Consider the following 19553-nt stretch of genomic DNA (forward strand, 5'->3'; position numbering starts at 1 on the left):
GAATTTAAAGCATATGGACTGTGACTTTTCAATGTAGAGTAAGTGAAGAAATGACTAGTTCCACAGTTTTCCAAAATGAATCAATCAATAAAAATATTCTTATTAGAAATTATCTATCAACATTATAATGAATGCTCTGTACATGAACTGTGGAGAAGAAACCGTGAACATACTTACCTCTTCAAAGCCCATTTCAAATAAACATTCAACAGCTCCTCTGACAGGCAAGAGTCTAGTAGAAAAAGTTGTGTTTCCAATCCGGATAGATCTATATTTTTCATCATTAGGGTTTCTGATTTAAAAAAAAAAAGTCTGATTATATATAACAATTTACATTTTTCACCATGTTTTTGCATTCTTTTTCACATTTTATACTGGCTATACGCCTACGAGGTAGTAGAGATCCCAGCTTTAAAGAAAGAGGATGCACAGTCTAGAAAGACAGACTGATTTTGTGATTCTTACCTTGTACACACTTACTGCAACATTACTGTTTAACTTCACAGCTGATAATATCAATGCTGACGTAAGGGAAACCCATGCGACATTCTATTTCTGTGCTGTTAAAACTAGAGACCTTTATGAGTGTTTAAGTTGCTAAGAAAAAATTCCATGCAAGTTCCAGACAGGGGCAGAAAGTTTTGCCTGTTTTCTTCTGATGGATCTCAGTCATCGAGAATAGCGCCTGATGGACATGTAGATGGTGGTTAATAAATATTTGTGAAACGAATGAATAAAAGAAACTAAGAAGCTATAGACAAATGAATCACAGCTCCTCAAAGACTTTACTTCTGACAAACATGAACCTAGGTATACCTTTACGGTCGCTTGATTTTTCTTTCTTCCCTAGAGCAATGGTTGTTTTTACTATAATTTCTGTTTCAGCTAAAGATATATTTTTGTCACAGCAACTATGGTAATAAAATACAGTGAACATATGAATTTTTTACCATGATTAAGATTTTGAATAGTACACATGAGATGAGACCAGCACATGAAAAATCTTTGATTTGAGATTTGTAATAACGTTGATAAATCAGAAAGGCTGTAAAAAAAAAATCAGAAAGAAAATAAAAGGTTAAAGACAATCAAGGTATTATACTCAAAAGGCCTTCTGAACTTAATTCAGGATGATAAGTAGGTTTCATATCTGATACTGACGCCCTTAAAATGGTAGTGGCTTCCATCAGTATGGCATTAAGAAAGACTGAGGCTGTCTCAGGGGTCCACAGAAGCAGTGCTGAGGCTATCAGCCTGGGGTCTGGGATGATGGGGTGGCCAAGTGCTGGCAAATGACCAAACACCTTTGCCCTAAACTTACACATGTTCTCTAGATATGGTGATATAAAAACCAAAACAGAGATTGTTAACTGTAGAAGTTTCAACAAATTTCACATTTGTTTTCCATCAAGCAGTTCCTGTTGCCAAACTGTCATAAATACTACACAAAACTTTTTTAAACCTCTTTTAATTTCAAAAATTACACCAGTTTATTACAGAATATTCAGAGACAAAAGCTCCAAAGTAGTGTTACTTAAAATGTCCAGATTGGTGCTGATCTGTAAACACTTTGCTTTTCATCCATGAGGAGTACAGAAATTGAAAGTATTCAGTAATTATTACAGCAATTTGACACTGCCATGAAATTTTCATTGCATTTTACAAAAGTTATAGGTCCACAAAGGATTGGAAATTAAAAATACTGTTCTTTACTGCAGGTCATTTGAAAATCACAGATAACTGAGAAACACAAAGAGATACAGATGCCTTACTCTTTTATTCTGTGTATCAGATCAGGGTTTCTAAACCGTGGCAATACTGACCTTTGGCCTTTGCTGTGAGGGCTGCCCTGGGCACAGTAAAATGTTTACATCCCTGGCTTCTACACCACACTACATCATAAGCATGCCGCTCTTTCTTACCACTTAAACATTAAACAGTGAACAATCCTACCTTTACCAAAGCTAGTTACAGGTAAATGAGGCATCTTTTCACGACACTCAACACGTTCCACAGGGTGATAAACAATCAGTACCACCAGGATGGTATATCCCACTGGTGCAGAACTGCTTGAGCTAGCTTAGTCTATTTTTTCCCAAGAGTTTCCAGATTTCTACATAATCAAAATCTTTCACTGGGCTTAATTTTCTAATTTTTCTTCCCTTTTTCACACTAAAAAATTCTTATAAAACTTACATGAGCTGTTCTGATATAGCTTATTATTTTGAGACATGTTTCAAAGGGTCGAAGCAGCTTCTCTGCTACAGGCTTTGTATAGCTTAGATTTTCCTCTCTAGTTTCTAACGAACAATGTTCTATCTTTGTACAACATCTGTGGACCTCACATATCATTTATGTGTTTTTCTCACTCAACGTATATTGCAAATAAAAATTTGAAAAATGGCAATAACATCCAGGTACCCAAATCCCAGCTTCCTCTTTTTAAAGGTGCTGAGCAAAACTTCCCTGGTGGCGCAGTGGTTAAGAATCCACCTGCCAAAGCAGGGGACATGGGTTCGAGCCCTGGTCCGGGAGGATCCCACATGCCGCGGAGCAACTGGGCCCGTGAGCCACAACTACTAAGCCTGCGCGTCTGGAGCCTGTGCTCCGCAACAAGAGGCCGCGACAGTGAGAGGCCTGCGCACCGCGATGAAGAGTGGCCCCCGCTTGCCACAACTAGAGAAAGCCCTCGCACAGAAACGAAGACCCAACACAGACAAAAATAAATAAATTTATTAAAAAAATTTTTTGAAAAATGGCAATAACATCCAGGTACCCAAATCCTAGCTTCCTCTTTTTAAATGTGCTGAGCAGGACTTCCCTGGGGGCGCAGTGGTTAAGAATCCCCCTGCCAATGCAGGGGACACGGGTTCGAGCCCTGGTCCGGGAAGATCCCACACGCCGCGGAGCAACTAAGCCCGTGCGCCACAACTACTGAGCCTGTGCTCCAGAGCCCACGAGCCACAACTACTGAGTCCATGTGCCACAACTACTGAAGCCCGCGTGCCTAGAGCCCGTGCTCCGCAACAAGAGAAGCCACTGCAATGAGAAGCCCGCACACCACAATGAAGAGTAGCCCCCGCCCGCCGCAGCTTTGAGCAAGCCCGCGCGCAGCAACAAAGACCCAACGTAACCATAAATGAATGAATGAATGAATGAATGAATGTGTTGAGCAGACCAACTATAGTCTTGAGCACAGACTGATGTGAAAGTCAGCCCCTGAAGCCCTCAAAGGCTTACAGAAGTTGGCCCCAGGGCCATCAGACCTCGGATCCATCAGCTCCCATTTCCTGCCCTTGGAGAAGTGCCATACAAACATTCCTGAACCTCTCGCTTCACAGCATCAGCCTGGAGTGGCCACTCTCCTCGAGCCCATTACTACGCTCAGTATCCTGCGGCATCTGAAGTACCCCTACGGACCTTTAGTTTTGACCTTCTTCTTCCACTAATTTAATTTTCTGTGCAGACTTTTCTCAATATTTTTTGCTATAACTCTTCGATTTTTTTTCCCCTATCTCTGGTGACAATTAACTATTTCTACGACTTTATTATTTATCTTGCTTGTTAGCAATTATCTTGCACCTTAGCTTGAGATTTCTTTTTCTGGTTGTTGGATGATGATGTTGAATGAATGAGGTTTGAAAGGGCAGCAAAACTTCCTAAACCTCACGCAACCATCACTTTGAACACGCTTTGGTGCCTTCCTAGCTGTCTTATCCACAGATAGACAAACTGTTTCATTTACAGAAAATTAGCCTGTGTATTTACAACTGAATAGTAGGAAAAACACCCGCTTTGCACCTCGAAAGTCATAATCTACCATATTTCTAAGATTTTACAACATGTTAATAATAAGCCTCCCACTGAGTCACAGCATTCCTTTTCTCAGAAAAGGAAAGCTTAAATGTTTCTCTTTCAGAAATGCTAGGAATTAAATATATCTGAGCATTCTCTAGCTCTCTTCCTCTTTAGAACGCATAATCCCAGGAAGAGTTCTCACAAATGGAAATTTAGTACGTGAGTGCATCCTATAATCTTGCATTTTTATTACTGATGACAAAAGTTGGTTTGTAGGCCATCTGAAAAACTATTTCTAGTCCTTCTGAAAATCTGCTAGTGCGACTTACATGTAAAATTTTCAGAAACATCTCTCTGCCTTTAGAACATCTGGGAAGCATCCCTGGCTCTAACTCCACCATTCTCTGCAGCTGACAACAAGGGAAACATGTGCACGTAAACTAGCTCAACATGAAAAACTGAATGAGACTAACAAACAACACATGTGCCATATTCTCTATTTCTTTCTATCTTTTGCAACAATCTTATAATGTAGGTATTGTTTGTTCCTTTTAAAAATGAGGAAACTGAAGCCCAGTTTACATACATTCTTAGGAAATGGTTGACTGGGACTTAAACCCACTGGTTCGATTACAAACACTCTCCACCATACAAGCTGCCAACAAACTCAGCCATCCTCACTCAGTTTCTCCAGGTGTCAGTAATAACCCAGATGAGAAATCTCAAGTTATTTCAGGTACAGTATTTTGTCTCCTCCCGTTACCAGCTCTACCCCTGGCACTCACTCATCAAGGACTGCCAGTCCCTGACTACAATTCTTCTGTTACATCCACAGTTATGCTTATGCTCTGCAGTAGCTTCAGAAGTGAAATCCATGCCTTGTGTCTTCTCACATCATTATTCCACGTGAATTTCTCGTTATGCTTCTTTTTTGAGTCTAGAAACTACAATTACTTTCTGTTGCCTATCATGTCAAATACATGTTCTCTTACCAAACCTTTGTTCTCAGAACTGTTCCACACTAGGTCATCCAGCTATCTCCTCACATAAACACGTAAGTGCTTAAACATTGTCTTGGAATTAATTGTTCTCTAGATTTTATGCTGTGGCTATTTTCCACACCTGTGTCTTTCTCCCAGACGTATTTATTTTCTTTGAAGGAAGAAACCACTTTCCATTCTTGGCCCTTCCCAATCACACCCAATACAGTTCATAACCAGTAACTGTGTGCAGTTTGCAAAGGAAACTAGTGGGAAATCAAATATTGTTTTTTCTTACATCTTTATTGGAGTATAATTGCTTTACAATGGTGTGACAGTTTCTGCTTTATGACAAAGTGAATCAGTTATACATATATATATGTTCCCATATCTCTTCCCTCTTGCGTCTCCCTCCCACCCTCCCTATCCCACCCCTCTAGGTGGTCACAAAGCACCAAGCTGATCTCCCTGTGCTATGTGGCTGCTTCCCACTAGCTATCTACCTTACGTTTGGTACTGTACATATGTCCATGCCACTCTCTCGCTTTCTCACAGCTTACCCTTCCCCCTCCCCATATCCTCAAGTCCATTCTCTAGGAGGTCTTTGTCTTTATTCCTGTCTTACCCCTAGATTCTTCATGACATTTTTTTCCCCTTAAATTCCATATATATGTGTTAGCATATAGTATTTGTCTTTCTCATTCTGACTTACTTCACTCTGTATGACAGACTCTAGGTCCATCCACCTCATTACAAATAGCTCAATTTTGTTTCCTTTTATGACTGAGTAATATTCCATTGTATATATGTGCCACATCTTCTTTATCCATTCATCCGATGATGGACACTTAGGTTGTTTCCATCTCCGGGCTATTGTAAATAGAGCTGCAATGAACATTTTGGTACATGACTCTTTTTGAATTATGGTTTTCTCAGGGTATATTCCCAGTAGTGGGATTGCTGGGTCATATGGTAGTTCTATTTGTAGTTTTTTAAGGAACCTCCATACTGTTCTCCATAGTGGCTGTACCAATTCACATTCCCACCAGCAGTCTAAGAGGGTTCCCTTTTCTCCACACCCTCTCCAGCATTTATTGTTTCTAGATTTTTTGATGATGGCCACTGTGACTGGTGTCAGATGATATCTCATTGTAGTTTTGATTTGCATTTCTCTAATGATTAGTGATGTTGAGCATCCTTTCATGTGTTTGTTGGCAGTCTGTATATCTTCTTTGGAGAAATGTCTATTTAGGTCTTCTGCCCACTTTTGGATTGGGTTGTTTGATTTTTGGTTATTGAGCTGCATGAGCTGCATATAAATTTTGGAGATTAATCCTTTGTCAGTTGCTTCATTTGCAAATATTTTCTCCCATTCTGAGGGTTGTCTTTTCGTCTTGTTTATGGTTTCCTTTGCTGTGCAAAGCTTTGACGTTTCATTAGGTCCCATTTATTTTTGTTTTTATTTCCATTTCTCTAGGAGGTGGGTCAAAAAAGATCTTGCTGTGATTTATGTCAGAGTGTTCTACCTATGTTTTCCTCTAAGAGTTTGATAGTTTCTGGCCTTACATTTAGGTCTTTAATCCATTTTGAGCTTATTTTTGTGTATGGTGTTAGGGAGTGATCTAATCTCATACCTGTCCAGTTTTCCCAGCACCACTTATTGAAGAGGCTGTCCTTTCTTCACTGTACATTCCTGCCCTTTATCAAAGATAAGCTGACCATACGTGCCTGGGTTTATCTCTGGGCTTTGTATCCTTTTCCAAAGATCAATCTTTCTGTTTTTGTGCCAGTACCATACTGTCTTGATTACTGTAGCTTTGTAGTATAGTCTGAAGTCAGGGACCCTGATTCCTCCAGCTCCATTTTTCGTTCTCAAGATTGCTTTGGCTATTCGGGGTCTTTTGTGTTTCCATACAGATGGTGAAATTTTTTGTCCTAGCTCTGTGAAAAATGCCAGTGGTAGTCTGATAGGGATTGCATTGAATCTGTAGATTGCTTTGGGTAGTAGAGTCATTTTGACAATGTTGATTCTTTCAATCCAAGAACATGGCATATCTCTCCATCTATTTGTATCATCTTTAATTTCTTTCATCAGGGTCTTATAATTTTCTGCATACAGGTCTTTTGTCTCCTTAAGTAGGTTTATTCCTAGATATTTTATTCTTTTTGTTGCAATGGTAAATGGGAGTGTTTTCTTGATTTCACTTTCAGATTTTTCATCATTAGCGTATAGGAATGCCAGAGATTTCTGTGCATTAATTTTGTATCCTGCTACTTTACCAAATTCATTGATTAGCTCTAGTAGTTTTCTGGTAGCATCTTTAGGATTCTCTATGTATAGTATCATGTCATCTGCAAACAGTGACAGCTCTACTTCTTCTTTTCCGATTTGGATTCCTTTTCTTCTCTGATTGCTGTGGCAAAAACTTCCAAAACTATTTTGAATAAGAGTGGTGAGAGTGGGCAACCTTGTCTTCTTCCTGATCTTAGTGGAAATGCTTTCAGTTTTGTACCATTGAGGACGATGTTGGCTGTGGGTTTGTCATATATGGCCTTTATTATGTTGAGGAAAGTTCCCTCTATGCCTACTTTCTGCAGGGTTTTTATCATAAATGGGTGTTGAATTTTGTGGAAACCTTTCTCTGCATCTATTGAGATGATCATGTGGTTTTCTCCTTCAATTTGTTAATATGGTGAATCACGTTGATTGATTTGCGTATATTGAAGAATCCTTGCATTCCTGGAATAAACCCCATTTGATCATGGTGTATGATCCTTTTAATGTGCTGTTGGATTCTGTTTGCTAGTATTTTGTTGAGGATTTTTGCATCTATGTTCATCATTGATATTAGCCTGTAGCTTTCTTTCTTTGTGACATCCTTGTCTGGTTTTGGTATCAGGGTGATGGTGGCCTCATAGAATGAGTTTGGGAGTGTTCCTCCCTCTGCTATATTTTGGAAGAGTTTGAGAAGGATAGGTGTTAGCTCTTCTCTAAATGTTTGATAGAATTTGCCTATGAAGCCATCTGGTCCTGGGCTTTTGTTTGTTGGAAGATTTTTAATCACAGTTTCAATTTCAGTGCTTCTGACTGGTCTGTTCATATTTTCTATTTCTTCCTGATTCAGTCTTGGGAGGTTGTGCCTTTCTAAGAATTTGTCCATTTCTTCCAGGTTGTCCATTTTATTGGCATAAAGTTGCTTGTAGTAATCTCTCATGATCTTTTGCATTTCTGCAGTGTCAGTTGTTACTTTTCCTTTTTCATTTCTAATTCTATTGATTTGAGTCTTCTCCCTTTTTTTCTTGATGAGTCTGGCTAATGGTTTATCAATTTTGTTTATCTTCTCAAAGAACCAGCTTTTAGTTTTACTGATCTTTGCTATCGTTTCCTTCATTTCTTTTTCTATTATTTCTGATCTGATTTTTATGATTTCTTTCCGTCTGCTAACTTTGGGGTTTTTTTGTTCTTCTTTCTCTAATTGCTTTAGGTGCAAGGTTAGGTTGTTTATTCGAGATGTTTCCTGTTTCTTGAGGTAGGCTTGTATTGCTATAAACTTCCCTCTTAGAACTGCTTTTGCTGCATCCCATAGGTTTTGGGTCGTCGTGTCTCCATTGTCATTTGTTTCTAGGTATTTTTTTATTTCCTCTTTGATTTCTTCAGTGATCACTTCGTTATTAAGTAGTGTATTGTTTAGCCTCCATGTGTTTGTATTTTTTACAGACCTTTTCCTGTAATTGATATCTAGTCTCATGGCGTTGTGGTCAGAAAAGATACTTGATACAATTTCAATTTTCTTAAATTTACCAAGGCTTGATTTGTGACCCAAGATATGATCTATCCTGGAGAATGTTCCATGAGCACTTGAGAAAAATGTGTATTCTGTTGTTTTTGGATGGAATGTCCTATAAATATCAATTAAGTAAATCTTGTTTAATGTATCATTTAAAGCTTGTGTTTCCTTATTTATTTTCATTTTGGATGATCTGTCCATTAGTGAAAGTGGGGTGTTAAAGTCCCCTACTATGAATGTGTTACTATCGATTTCCCCTTTTATGGCTGTTAGTATTTGCCTTATGTATTGAGGTGCTCCTATGTTGGGTGCATAGATATTTACAATTGTTATATCTTCTTCTTGGATCGATCCCTTGATGATTATGTAGTGTCCTTCTTTGTCTCTTGTAATAGTCTTTATTTTAAAGTCTATTTTGTCTGATATGAGAATTGCTACTCCAGCTTTCTTTTGGTTTCCATTTGCATGGAATATCTTTTTCCATCCCCTTTCAGTCTGTATGTGTCTCTAGATCTGAAGTGGGTCTCTTGTAGATAGCAAATATATGGGTCTTGTTTTTGTATCCATTCAGCCAATCTGTGTCTTTTGGTGGGAGCATTTAGTCCGTTTACATTTAAGGTAATTATCAATATGTATGTTCCTATTCCCATTTTAATTGTTTTGGGTTCGTTATTGTAGGTCTTTTCCTTCTCTTGTGTTTCTTGCCTAGAGAAGTTCCTTTAGCATTTGTTGTAAAGCTGGTTTGGTGGTGCTGAACTCTCTCAGCTTTTGCTTGTCTGTAAAGGTTTTAATTTCTCCATCAAATCTGAATGAGATCCTTGCTGGGTAGAGTAATCTTGGTTGCAGGTTTTTCTCCTTCATCACTTTAAATATGTCCTGCCAGTCCCTTCTGGCTTGCAGAGTTTCTGCTGAAAGATCAGCTATTAACCTTATGGGGATTCCCTTGTGTGTTATTTGTTGTTTTTCCCTTGCTGCTTTTAATATGTTTTCTTTGTATTTAATATTTGACAGTTTGATTAATATGTGTCTTGGCGTATTTCTCCTTGGATTTATCCTGTATGGGACTCTCTGTGCTTCCTGGACTTGATTAACTATTTCCTTTCCCATATTAGGGAAGTTTTCAACTATAATCTCTTCAAATATTTTCTCAGTCCCTTTCTTTTTCTCTTCTTCTTCTGGGACCCCTATAATTCGAATGTTGGTGCATTTAATGTTGTCCCAGAGGTCTCTGAGACTGTCCTCAGTTCTTTTCATTCTTTTTTCTTTATTCTGCTCTGCAGTAGTTATTTCCACTATTTTATCTTCCAGGTCACTTATCCGTTCTTTTGCCTCAGTTATTCTGCTATTGATCCCATCTAGAGTATTTTTCATTTCATTTATTGTGTTGTTCATCATTGCTTGTTTCATCTTTAGTTCTTCTAGGTCCTTGTTAAATGTTTCTTGCATTTTGTCTATTCTATCTGCAAGATTTTGGATCATCTTTACTATCATTATTCTGAATTCTTTTTCAGGTAGACTGCCTATTTCCTCTTCATTTGTTAGGTCTGGTGGGTTTTTATCTTGCTCCTTCATCTGCTGTGTGTTTTTCTGTCTTCTCATTTTGCTTATCTTACTGTGTTTGGGGTCTCCTTTTTGCAGGCTGCAGGTTCGTAGTTTCTGTTGTTTTTGGTGTCTGTCCCCAGAGGCTAAGGTTGGTTCAGTGGGTTGTGTAGGCTTCCTGGTGGAGGGCACTAGTGCCTGTGTTCTGGTGGATGAGGCTGGATCTTGTCTTTCCGGTGGGCAGGTCCACGTCTGGTGGTGTGTTTTGGGGTGTCTGTAGACTTATTATGATTTTGGGCAGCCTCTCTGCTAATGGGTGGGGTTGTGTTCCTGTCTTGCTAGTTGTTTGGCATAGGGTGTCCAGCACTGTAGCTTGCTGGTCGTTGAGTGAAGCTGGGTGCTGGTGTTGAGATGGAGATCTCTGGGAGATTTTCGCCGTTTGATATTATGTGGAGTTGGGAGGTCTCTTGTGGACCAGTGTCCTAAAGTTGGCTCTCCTACCTCAGAGGCACAGCACTGACTCCTGGCTGCAGCACCAAGAGCCTTTCATCCACACGGCTCAGAACAAAAGGGAAAAAATTAGAAAGAAAGAAAGAAGAAAAGAAAGAAAGAAAGGAAGGAAGGTCGGAAGGAAGGAAGATGAAAGAAAGGAGGGAGGGAGGGAGGGAGGGAAGGAAGGACGGAAGGAAGGAAGGAAGGAAGGAAGGAAGGAAGATGAAAGAAAGAAAGAAAGGAAGGAAGGAGGGAAGGAAGGAAGGAAGAGAGAAGGGAGGGAGGGGGAGAGGGAGGAAGGGGGAGGGAGGGAGGGAGAGAGGAAGGAAGGAAGGGAGGGAGGAGGAAGGAAGGAAGGAAGGAGGGCAAGAAGGAAGGAAAGAAAGAAAGAAAGAAGATAAAATAAAATAAAAGATAAAATAAAATGAAGTTAATAAAATAAAAAGTAATTATTAAGAAAAAAAAATTTTTTTAAGAAAAACAAAACCAGACAGATAGAACCCTAGGACAAATGGTGGAAGCAAAGCTATACAGACAAAATCTCGCACAGAAGCATACACATACACACTCACAAAAAGAGGAAAAAGGGGAAAAATCATAAATCTTGCTCTTAAAGTCCACCTCCTTAATTTGGGATGATTCGTTGTGTATACATGTATTCCACAGATGCAGGGTACATCAAGTTGATTGTGGAGCTTTAATCCGCTGCTTCTGAGACTGCTGGGAGGAATTTCCCCTTCTCTTTGTTCGCACAGCTCCCGGGGTTCAGCTTTGGATTTGGACCCGCCTCTGCATGTAGGTCGCCTGAGGGCGTCTGTTCTTCGCTCAGCAGACAGGACGGGGTTAAAGGAGCCGCTGATTCGGGGGCTCTGGCTCACTCAGGCCGGAGGCAGGGGGAGGGGCATGGCGTGAGGGGCGGGCGTGAGGGGCGGGCCTGCGGCGGCAGAGGCCAGCGTGACGTTGCACCAGCCTGAGGTGCGCCGTACGTTCTCCTGAGGAAGTTGTCCCTGGATCCCGGGACCCTGGCAGTGGCGGGCTGCACAGGCTCCCCAGAAGGGCGTGTGGATAGTGACCTGTGCTTGCACACAGGCTTCTTGGTGGCAGCAGCAGCAGCCTTAACCTCTCATGCCCGTCTCTGGGGTCCGCGGTTTTAGCCACGGCTCGCGCCCGTCTCTGGAGCTCCTTTAAGCGGCGCTCTTAATCCCCTCTCCTCGCGCACCAGGAAACAAAGAGGGAAAAAAAAATCTCTTGCCTCTTCGGCAGGTCCAGACTTTTCCCCAGACTCCTTCCCGGCTAGCTGTGGCGCACTAGCCCCCTGCAGGCTGTGTTCACACCGCCATCCCGAGTCCTCTCCCTGCGCTCCGACCGAAGACTGAGCCTTGGCTCCCAGCCCTGCCTGCCCCGGCGGGTGAGCAGACAAGCCTCCCAGGCTGGTGAGTGCCGGTCGGCACCGATCCTCTGTGCGGGAATCTCTCCGCTTCGTCCTCCGCACCCCTGTTGCTGTGCTCTCCTCCGCGGCTCCGAAGCATTCCCCCTCCGCCACCCGCAGTCTCCACCCGCGAAGGGGCTTCCTAGTGTGTGGAAACCTTTCCTCCTTCACAGCTCCCTCCCGCTGGTGCAGGACCCGTCCCTATCCTTTTGTCTCTGTTTATTTTTTTCTTTTGCCCTACCCAGGTACGTGGGGACTTTCTTGCCTTTTGGGAGGTCTGAGGTCTTCTGCCAGCGTTCAGTAGGTGTTCTGTAGGTGTTGTTCCACGTGTATATGTATTTCTGGTGTATCTGTGGGGAGGAAGGTGATCTCCGCCTCTTACTCTTCCGCCATCTTCCCCTCGTCCCCCCGAATTTAGTCAAATATTGTTTTTTAAAGAATGAATGAAGCAAGTTTCCTAGGGAACCCACATGGAATGCCAGTAAAACTACTGCAGATTTTTGAAAGGCAGATACTGAGGAAAGCTGATTTTTATCTATAAGTCAGTGAACTGAAAAAACGGTTCAAACCCATGGTACGCTGTGCATGCAAATTAGTATATACTTCATTGTATAATTTCATTAGCTTTACGAGCCTTAGTTGGGGAATAGGATAAACATCATCTGAAGCAGAAATTTCAAACTTAACCCAAAGTATTATTTTCACCAGTGTATAGTGACAAATATCACTGTTAACACCAACAATTAAAAAACTGCAAATGAAATTCTCAGTTCAGCACTCACCCTATAAAATACTATGTCAGATCCTGAGTTAGGAGCAAAGGATATCAAGACAACACCCCTTATCGCTCATGCTAAAGGTGTTCCTAAAACAGCAAAAGAAACGATGGTTTCCTCTATTCTCAAATAAGTTAGATTAGCCTGTCTGTAATGCAGTGTAGCTAAGGGATCAAGAAGAGGCCTGGGGCTTTTCTGTTAAGAGGCAAGCAAATCACTGGACTTGGAAGCAGAAGAAAAGGTGAGGTTTTTTCCCCCCCTCTGAAGACCAAACGAGTTTGAACTGTAAGAATGAGGGCAGGGGGCTTCCCTGGTGGCGCAGTGGTTGAGAGTCTGCCTGCTGATGCAGGGGACACGGGTTCGTGCCCCGGTCCGGGAGGATCCCACATGCCCCAGAGCGGCTGGGCCCGTGAGCCATGGCCGCTGAGCCTGCGCGTCGGGAGCCTGTGCTCCGCAGCGGGGGAGGCCACAACAGTCAGAGGCCCGCGTACCGCAAAAAAAAAAAAAAAAAAAGAATGAGGGCAGGAACTAATACTATTACTTAAGACAAACTAAAAAGGGTAGTTTTTCATACCATCTCCACTTATATGAGTTCCAGACTCCTAATTCCCTTTCTGGATAAAAAACGTTTTTAAGATAAGAAACATAAGCCATCGTAGAGACTATAACATACACTGACAGCATGCCACGTTTCTTCTATGAGTTTGGTAAACACTCATAATGACGATAATGATGGAAAAGACTTCCTTCCTCAAAACACCTTGATCTCAGCATTTGTGGTTTCCCTGGATTGAAAGCAGAAGTGAATCCTCATTACAAGGGCAACTCCCTTTTCTGAAGAATGGGGTTTAAATAGTTTGGTGGCTTTCCAGATGGGAGGTGCTAGCTGACGGCCTCTGGAGAACTCTGCCTCGGAGTTCACTGTGCAGAATCCTCTGGCATCCTTGCGCTCTGAAGAGCTGTCAGATCTCCCAGGGCTGAGAAGGTGAGCTGAGAGGGTGTCACAGAGGAGGAAGGCGGCCCCCATATAGGTCTTAACTGTGCAGCTGTGCACAGTGCACATGCTGCATCCCTCTCTGCATCTGTCACACAACAAGGGCTCAATATGTTCTTCTTTCAATTCACTTTTTAAATCATTAATGTTGCTTATATGAGCCATATTAAAACTGCCATGGGTTAAGACACTGCACTTGTAACTAAGGTCTCCAAAACTGGGTCACATGAAATCTATAACCTTGACACTGCGAAGGATCTCCTTTTAGACTTCAGGCCAATACATCCACCCCTTAGAAAAGCAAGCGCACCAGGGGCTGGGGGGCGGGGGGCAGAGCCTATATGATCACGGCGCCCTGATAAACGAGCTAACAGCACTAAGGCGGAGGCACGTGGGGCTCCTTTTCCCTCCCCCACACATCCCGTCCCTCAGGACACCACATCATTTGATCTAAGAGTGGAGGGACGTAATGCTTCAAAATGACTAATAAAACTTACTTCCCAATTCCCCAAATCTGTAAGGTTCCTTAGAGGTCTAGAAGTGTGCTCAGAGTAAAAGGAAACAAACTACTCTTGGCCAAGGTTATCCTCACAAACACCACGGTAGTGTTAGGCTCTAGTATTAGGATATTCACAAAACGCTGGGAAGAAAACATCTTGTCCGTGGCAAACTTCTGAGAAGCCCAATGGCAACTGAAGGCTGCTGGTGGGTAAAACGCACGCAGTGGGGATGAAACGCTGTCGCCGCTCCTGTCCTGACACGTAAGACTGTTCAAGCGCCGGACCGAGGCCAGAGCCCGGGGCGCGCCTTCCCCTCCTCCGCCCCGCGCGTCCCGGGACCCGGCTCGCCCTGGGCTCCGCGACAGCAGGTGTCCGGTCACAGGTGCAGAGACTCCCTCCGCTCCGGCGGGGCTGGGCCGGGCGGGTCTCCAGGCCCCTGGCGGGCGGCCCCAGCTCCCCCCCCGCCGCCCCCCTGAGCGGGAGCCAGGCCCGGGGCCCTCCCGGCCTCCGCGCCCCCGGGGCCGGCCGGGCGCCCCCAAACCCGGCCGCGCGTGCGCCGCGCCCCGCCCGCTGGCACGCGTCCCTCCCGCGGCCCCGCACCTGAGGATGTTGTCCGCGTAGGTGAGCAGCAGCTTGGAGGCCTCCAGGAAGGTCTCCGGGGTGTTCTGACAGAGCTCGGCCACCGCCGGGGACGCGGACCCACAGGAACTGCCCAGCGCCGCCGCCGCCATACTCGAGCGCGCGGCCGTGACCCCCCCCTCCCCCCGCCCGCACCGCGTGCGCTCTGAGCAGGCGCCTCAGCTCGCCGCGCTCTGCGGCCGGCCGGGGGGAGGGGGCTGGTCTCCAGGGGCGGGGGCCCGGCCGAGAGGGAGGGGGCTGGTCTCCAGGGGCGGGGCTCGGCCGAGAGGGAGGGGGCTGGTCTCCAGGGGCGGGGCTCCGCCGAGAGGGAGGGGGCTGGTCTCCAGGGGCCGGCCCGGCCGAGAGGGAGGGGGCTGGTCTCCAGGGGCGGGGCCCGGCCGAGAGGGAAGGGGCTGGTCTCCAGGGGCGGGGCCCGGCCGAGAGGGAAGGGGCTAGTCTCCAGGGCGCGGGGGCGCGGGGGCGTGCAAGGCTCGTGGCGGGGGGCAGGGCTCGTTTGTGGGGGGGTGGTCTCCAGGGGACGGGGGGTTTTCCAGGGGGTGGGGTCTGATATCCTGGGCTGGGGACTCGGCGGGAGGTGAGGGGGACGGCTGGTCTCCAGGGGGCGGGGACTAGTATCCGGGACCGGTGGAGTTCGTCTGGGAGGAGCTGGGGGCTGTTTGGGGCCGTTGGGGGCTTGGGCCGACAGGGGCCTGGTTGTCAGGGCCTGGGGGCTTCGACCAGGCTGGGGTGTGGGTCTTGGTCGTCCGGACCGAGGGGCTTTGCCCATGTGTGTCTGGTGGTCTGGACCGCGGGGTGGGGTGGAGGGGCGGGGGTTTCGCGCAGGGGTAGGGGGTGCTGGCTGGTGCATCGCAGGAACCCAGGTTCCTTGGCGCCTCGGGGCCGGCCTCAATAGATCCAGCCAGACGGTGGAGAAACCCCCTATATTCCAACCACCCCTTTGCCCCCAGATGAAACTATTCTACAGCTTCCTCCTCGCAGATGGTCAGGCCTTCCTAAGTAAATGTGGATGAAAGACCCCAGAGGGAAGCAGAAAACCACGTTCAAAACCAAACACATAAACTCTGCTGGGTTTCTCCTATATGGATTTTTTTTGGAATTAGATAAATGATTGAAAATCTCTTGCATAAGTCCCAGCTCAGAGAATATGATGCCTCTGTAAAGAAGTTTTTTTCTAAACTGCAGTTTGCAACATAGTGGGTTGTGGACTCCACTGACCAAAGTAAAACACATATCCAATAAGGACAAAGTAGAATGGAATGGAGGAGAAAGGAAAGACAGCAAAATTATGCATCCCATGTAGTAAGTGTACGTATTAATTTGTGACCTTGTTTCGCAGGTAGATCCTGTGATCAGTGTCCTTTATTCCTCTTAAAAGAAGAATCCTAACATCTTTAATCCATCATCTACCTCTCCATGACCTTGAAAGTGTACTTTACCAATGCCTTCTTTCTTTTCCAAACCTCAACAAATGTTTTTCTTGACACTATATATTTTTAAAAGTTGTTTGCCTAAGTAGCTTCTTTGAATATTCTTGATGCTTTATTGTCAGTTCGCTTTTTAAATTTGAAATTTTCTTCCAGTGTCTCTGAGCAAGACCCTGAGCAATAACCACCCACTTCAGTTACCATTCACTTGCCAGATATATGTGAGGAGTTTTTAATAAATATGTAGGTTTTTGGACCAGCTTCCAACAATAGTGTTTAACTGATAGTGTGTTGCTAGCTGCTGTAACTGAAATTTTCAGTGACGTAACATGAGAAATTTCTTTCTTGTTCATAGAAGAGGTATCATTTGTCAGTGAGCAGCTTTCCTCCAGATAATGATGCAGGGCCCCAGGCTCCTTTCATCCCATAGAAGTCAACAAACATTTTCTATAAAGGACCAAATATTAAATGTTTAAGGGTTTGTGGCCATAGGGGCTCTGGTTCAACTATTTAACTCTGCCTTTGCAGTTGTTCCATAGGCAATACAGTTTGCCCTTGAACAACGTGGGCACCAACCCTCCAAGCATTCAAATTCTGTGTATAACTTCCTCTGTATCTAAAGTTTCACTGTATCTGTGGTTCTGAATCTGAGGTTGCAACTCACAGTGGGCCATGTAGCACTGTAGCATTTACTGTTGAAAAAAAATCCTCATATAAGTGGACCCATGCAGTTCAAACCCGTGTTGTTCAAGGGTCAACTGTACTTTAAAATGAATGTGTATGGGTATGTCCAATGAAACTATTTACAAAAACAAGCAGCCTTCTGGATTTAGCGTGTGGTTTGCTAACTACTGCTATATGGCCACAGAGACTTTTGCATTTAGTTAGTGATTGGGCAGAAAGACCGCATACCTGCTTCTTAACCACATGGGCCCAGAAATGACAAACAGCGTTTTCTCTACTGTATCATTAGTGAAAATGAAGCCCCACCTAGATGAAAAGGGAGGGAGACTGGGAAATGTAGTCCTTAGCTGGACAGGCACCACCCACAACTCTGGGAATTGTGGGATGGGAGGTGGGAGGCCTGGGATGTAACTAGCTGTCTCTATTACAAACAGTATTCCCCTTGAGTTTCTTCTTTCCATCAGCACACTCATTTATTCTTATAATAATTGTATAAGGTTATCATATACTATCTAGTATTTATGACTTTTTTTAAGGCTACAGAACACTTTTTTTTTTCAAATAAACCCTTAGGAGGAAACCTAGTATATACAAAACACCAAAGTGGAGGCGCTCTAGAACTGAAGCAGGAATGCTTGTGTGGTGGGGGAGGAATAGAATGTTATCAACTTAGCTTTCCCCTTGAGTAGATAATGGCTTTAAGGTACTTTTGTGAGGGACATGCAACCACAGTGTGAAAACCAATGCCATAAAATTAATGCTGTTAAAATAATGTACAGTCCATAAAATCATAGAAATCCTCATTTCAATGGTAATTCACTAAATTATTGTTTATTTTAATTCACCTGAATTTAAATCCTTCCCAATTACTTTTTTTTTTTTTAATTTATTTCTTTTGGCTGCATTGGCTCTTCATTGCTGCGCGCGGGCTTTCTTTTTAGTTGCAGCAAGAGGGGGCTACTCTTCGTTGCGGTGCACAGGCTTCTCATTGCAGTGGCTTCTCTTGTTCCAGAGCATGGGCTCTAGGTGCGCAGGCTTCAGTAGCTGAGGGGCACGGGCTCAGTAGTCGTGGCTCGCGGGCTCTAGAGCGCAGGCTCAGTAGTTGTGGCGCACGGGCTTAGTTGCTCCGTGGCATGTGGGATCTTCCCTGACCAGGGCTCAAACCCGTGTCCCCTGCATCCGCAGGTGTATTCTTAAGCACTGCACCACCAGGGAAGCCCCCCAATTACTCTTTACTTTGAGTAACTACTCTCTTGGATACCACCATCTATGAAGCTACTAAGGGAATTTATTATAACAAAGGACTTGGCTCATTCTTTTCCCTGTCTGCTTCTTCCACTTAAGTCAAGTTGAAAGTATTTTGATTCTTCAGTTTCCTTTAGAAAAGTTAAAGGTTTTAAGCTAGTCAATGTCTTTATACCTACCATTGCTCCAAACACATAAAAGGATGTTCTAGTATTAAATCAGCTTTGAACTTCCTGTTCATTCACTTGATTTTTTTTTTTTTTTTGCTTCAAGATAATGAATTTCTTTTTAGGATTCCAGCTTTGTTAAGAACATCATCTTTAGAGTTGACATATGGTGGCACTATTCTTAAAATGAAATAAAGATATAACTCACTGAAATTTCCCCAGGATAGGTTTTGTCATAAAAAAGAAAATGTTGGGACTTCCCTGGTGGCTCAGTGGTTAAGAATCTGCCTGCCAACGCAGGGCAAACGGGTTCAAGCCCTGGGCCGGGAAGATCCCACATGCCGCGGAGCAACTAAGCCCGTGTGCCACGACAACTGAGCCTGCGCTCTAGAGCCCGCAAGCCACAACTGCTGAGCCCGTGAGCCACAACTACTGAAGCCAGCATGCCTAGAGCCCGTGCTCCGCAACAAGAGAAGCCACCACAATGAGAAGCCTGCACACCTCAAAGAAGAGCAGCCCCTGCTCGCCGCAACTAGAGAAAGCCTGCGCGCAGCAACAAAGACCCAACTCAGCCAAAAATAAATAAATATATTTTAAAAAAAAAAAGAAAATGTTGACCTCAGTAAAGGTTATTGGCAAGGAGAAGGGTTGAAGCCTCTCAGGAATTGATGTGGTAGCTCACTACTGTGTGACTGTATTAAGTAATTAAGCAACTATTATTTATTGAGCACATGCTGTATGCAAAGCAGTCTGAGATGGATGACATAAGAAACTTTTAATCTAGTAGGAAGGACAAAATGAATAAGAATACCTTACATACAGATAGCCCTTCAGTTGATGAAACAGAGTTACTGTGAAAAAATCATTTGGTAAGAAATGCACAAAGTGGTATATGCATAAGGGTATGTGTTTATTAATTCATTCTGTAATTCATTCATTCACCAAATAGTTATGAAGCCAATGGCCGTGCGCCACACACTGTGAAGCAGGGGAGGAGATGAGCACAGGCCCCGCCTTCATAAGAGTCATCGAGTTCGAGCACTGGTGAGACCAGCAGTATCAGCATCACCAGGGAACTATCAGGATATTCTCAAGCCC

General features: G+C 44.0%; 1 protein-coding gene across 3 annotated transcripts in view; it reads right to left on the minus strand.

The window, feature by feature from the left end:
• Positions 1–15107, minus strand: part of NGLY1 (N-glycanase 1) — a 63776-nt gene extending 48669 nt beyond the window's left edge. The window contains exons 1-2 of one of the 3 annotated variants that reach the window (XM_060011569.1): positions 14897–15107; positions 178–292 (exon numbers count right to left, since the gene is read on the minus strand). In XM_060011569.1, the coding sequence (XP_059867552.1) occupies positions 178–292; positions 14897–15027 (246 nt within the window). In that variant the 5' untranslated portion in view covers positions 15028–15107. Of the gene's footprint in view, positions 1–177; positions 293–465; positions 5141–14896 lie in introns of those variants that run through there. The other 2 variants (XM_060011567.1, XM_060011568.1) reach the window with 2 other exon arrangements.
• Between the last annotated feature and the right edge of the window lie 4446 nt (positions 15108–19553).

Source organism: Delphinus delphis, chromosome 4, assembly GCF_949987515.2.
Source record: "Delphinus delphis chromosome 4, mDelDel1.2, whole genome shotgun sequence".
Classification (NCBI taxonomy): domain Eukaryota; kingdom Metazoa; phylum Chordata; class Mammalia; order Artiodactyla; family Delphinidae; genus Delphinus; species Delphinus delphis.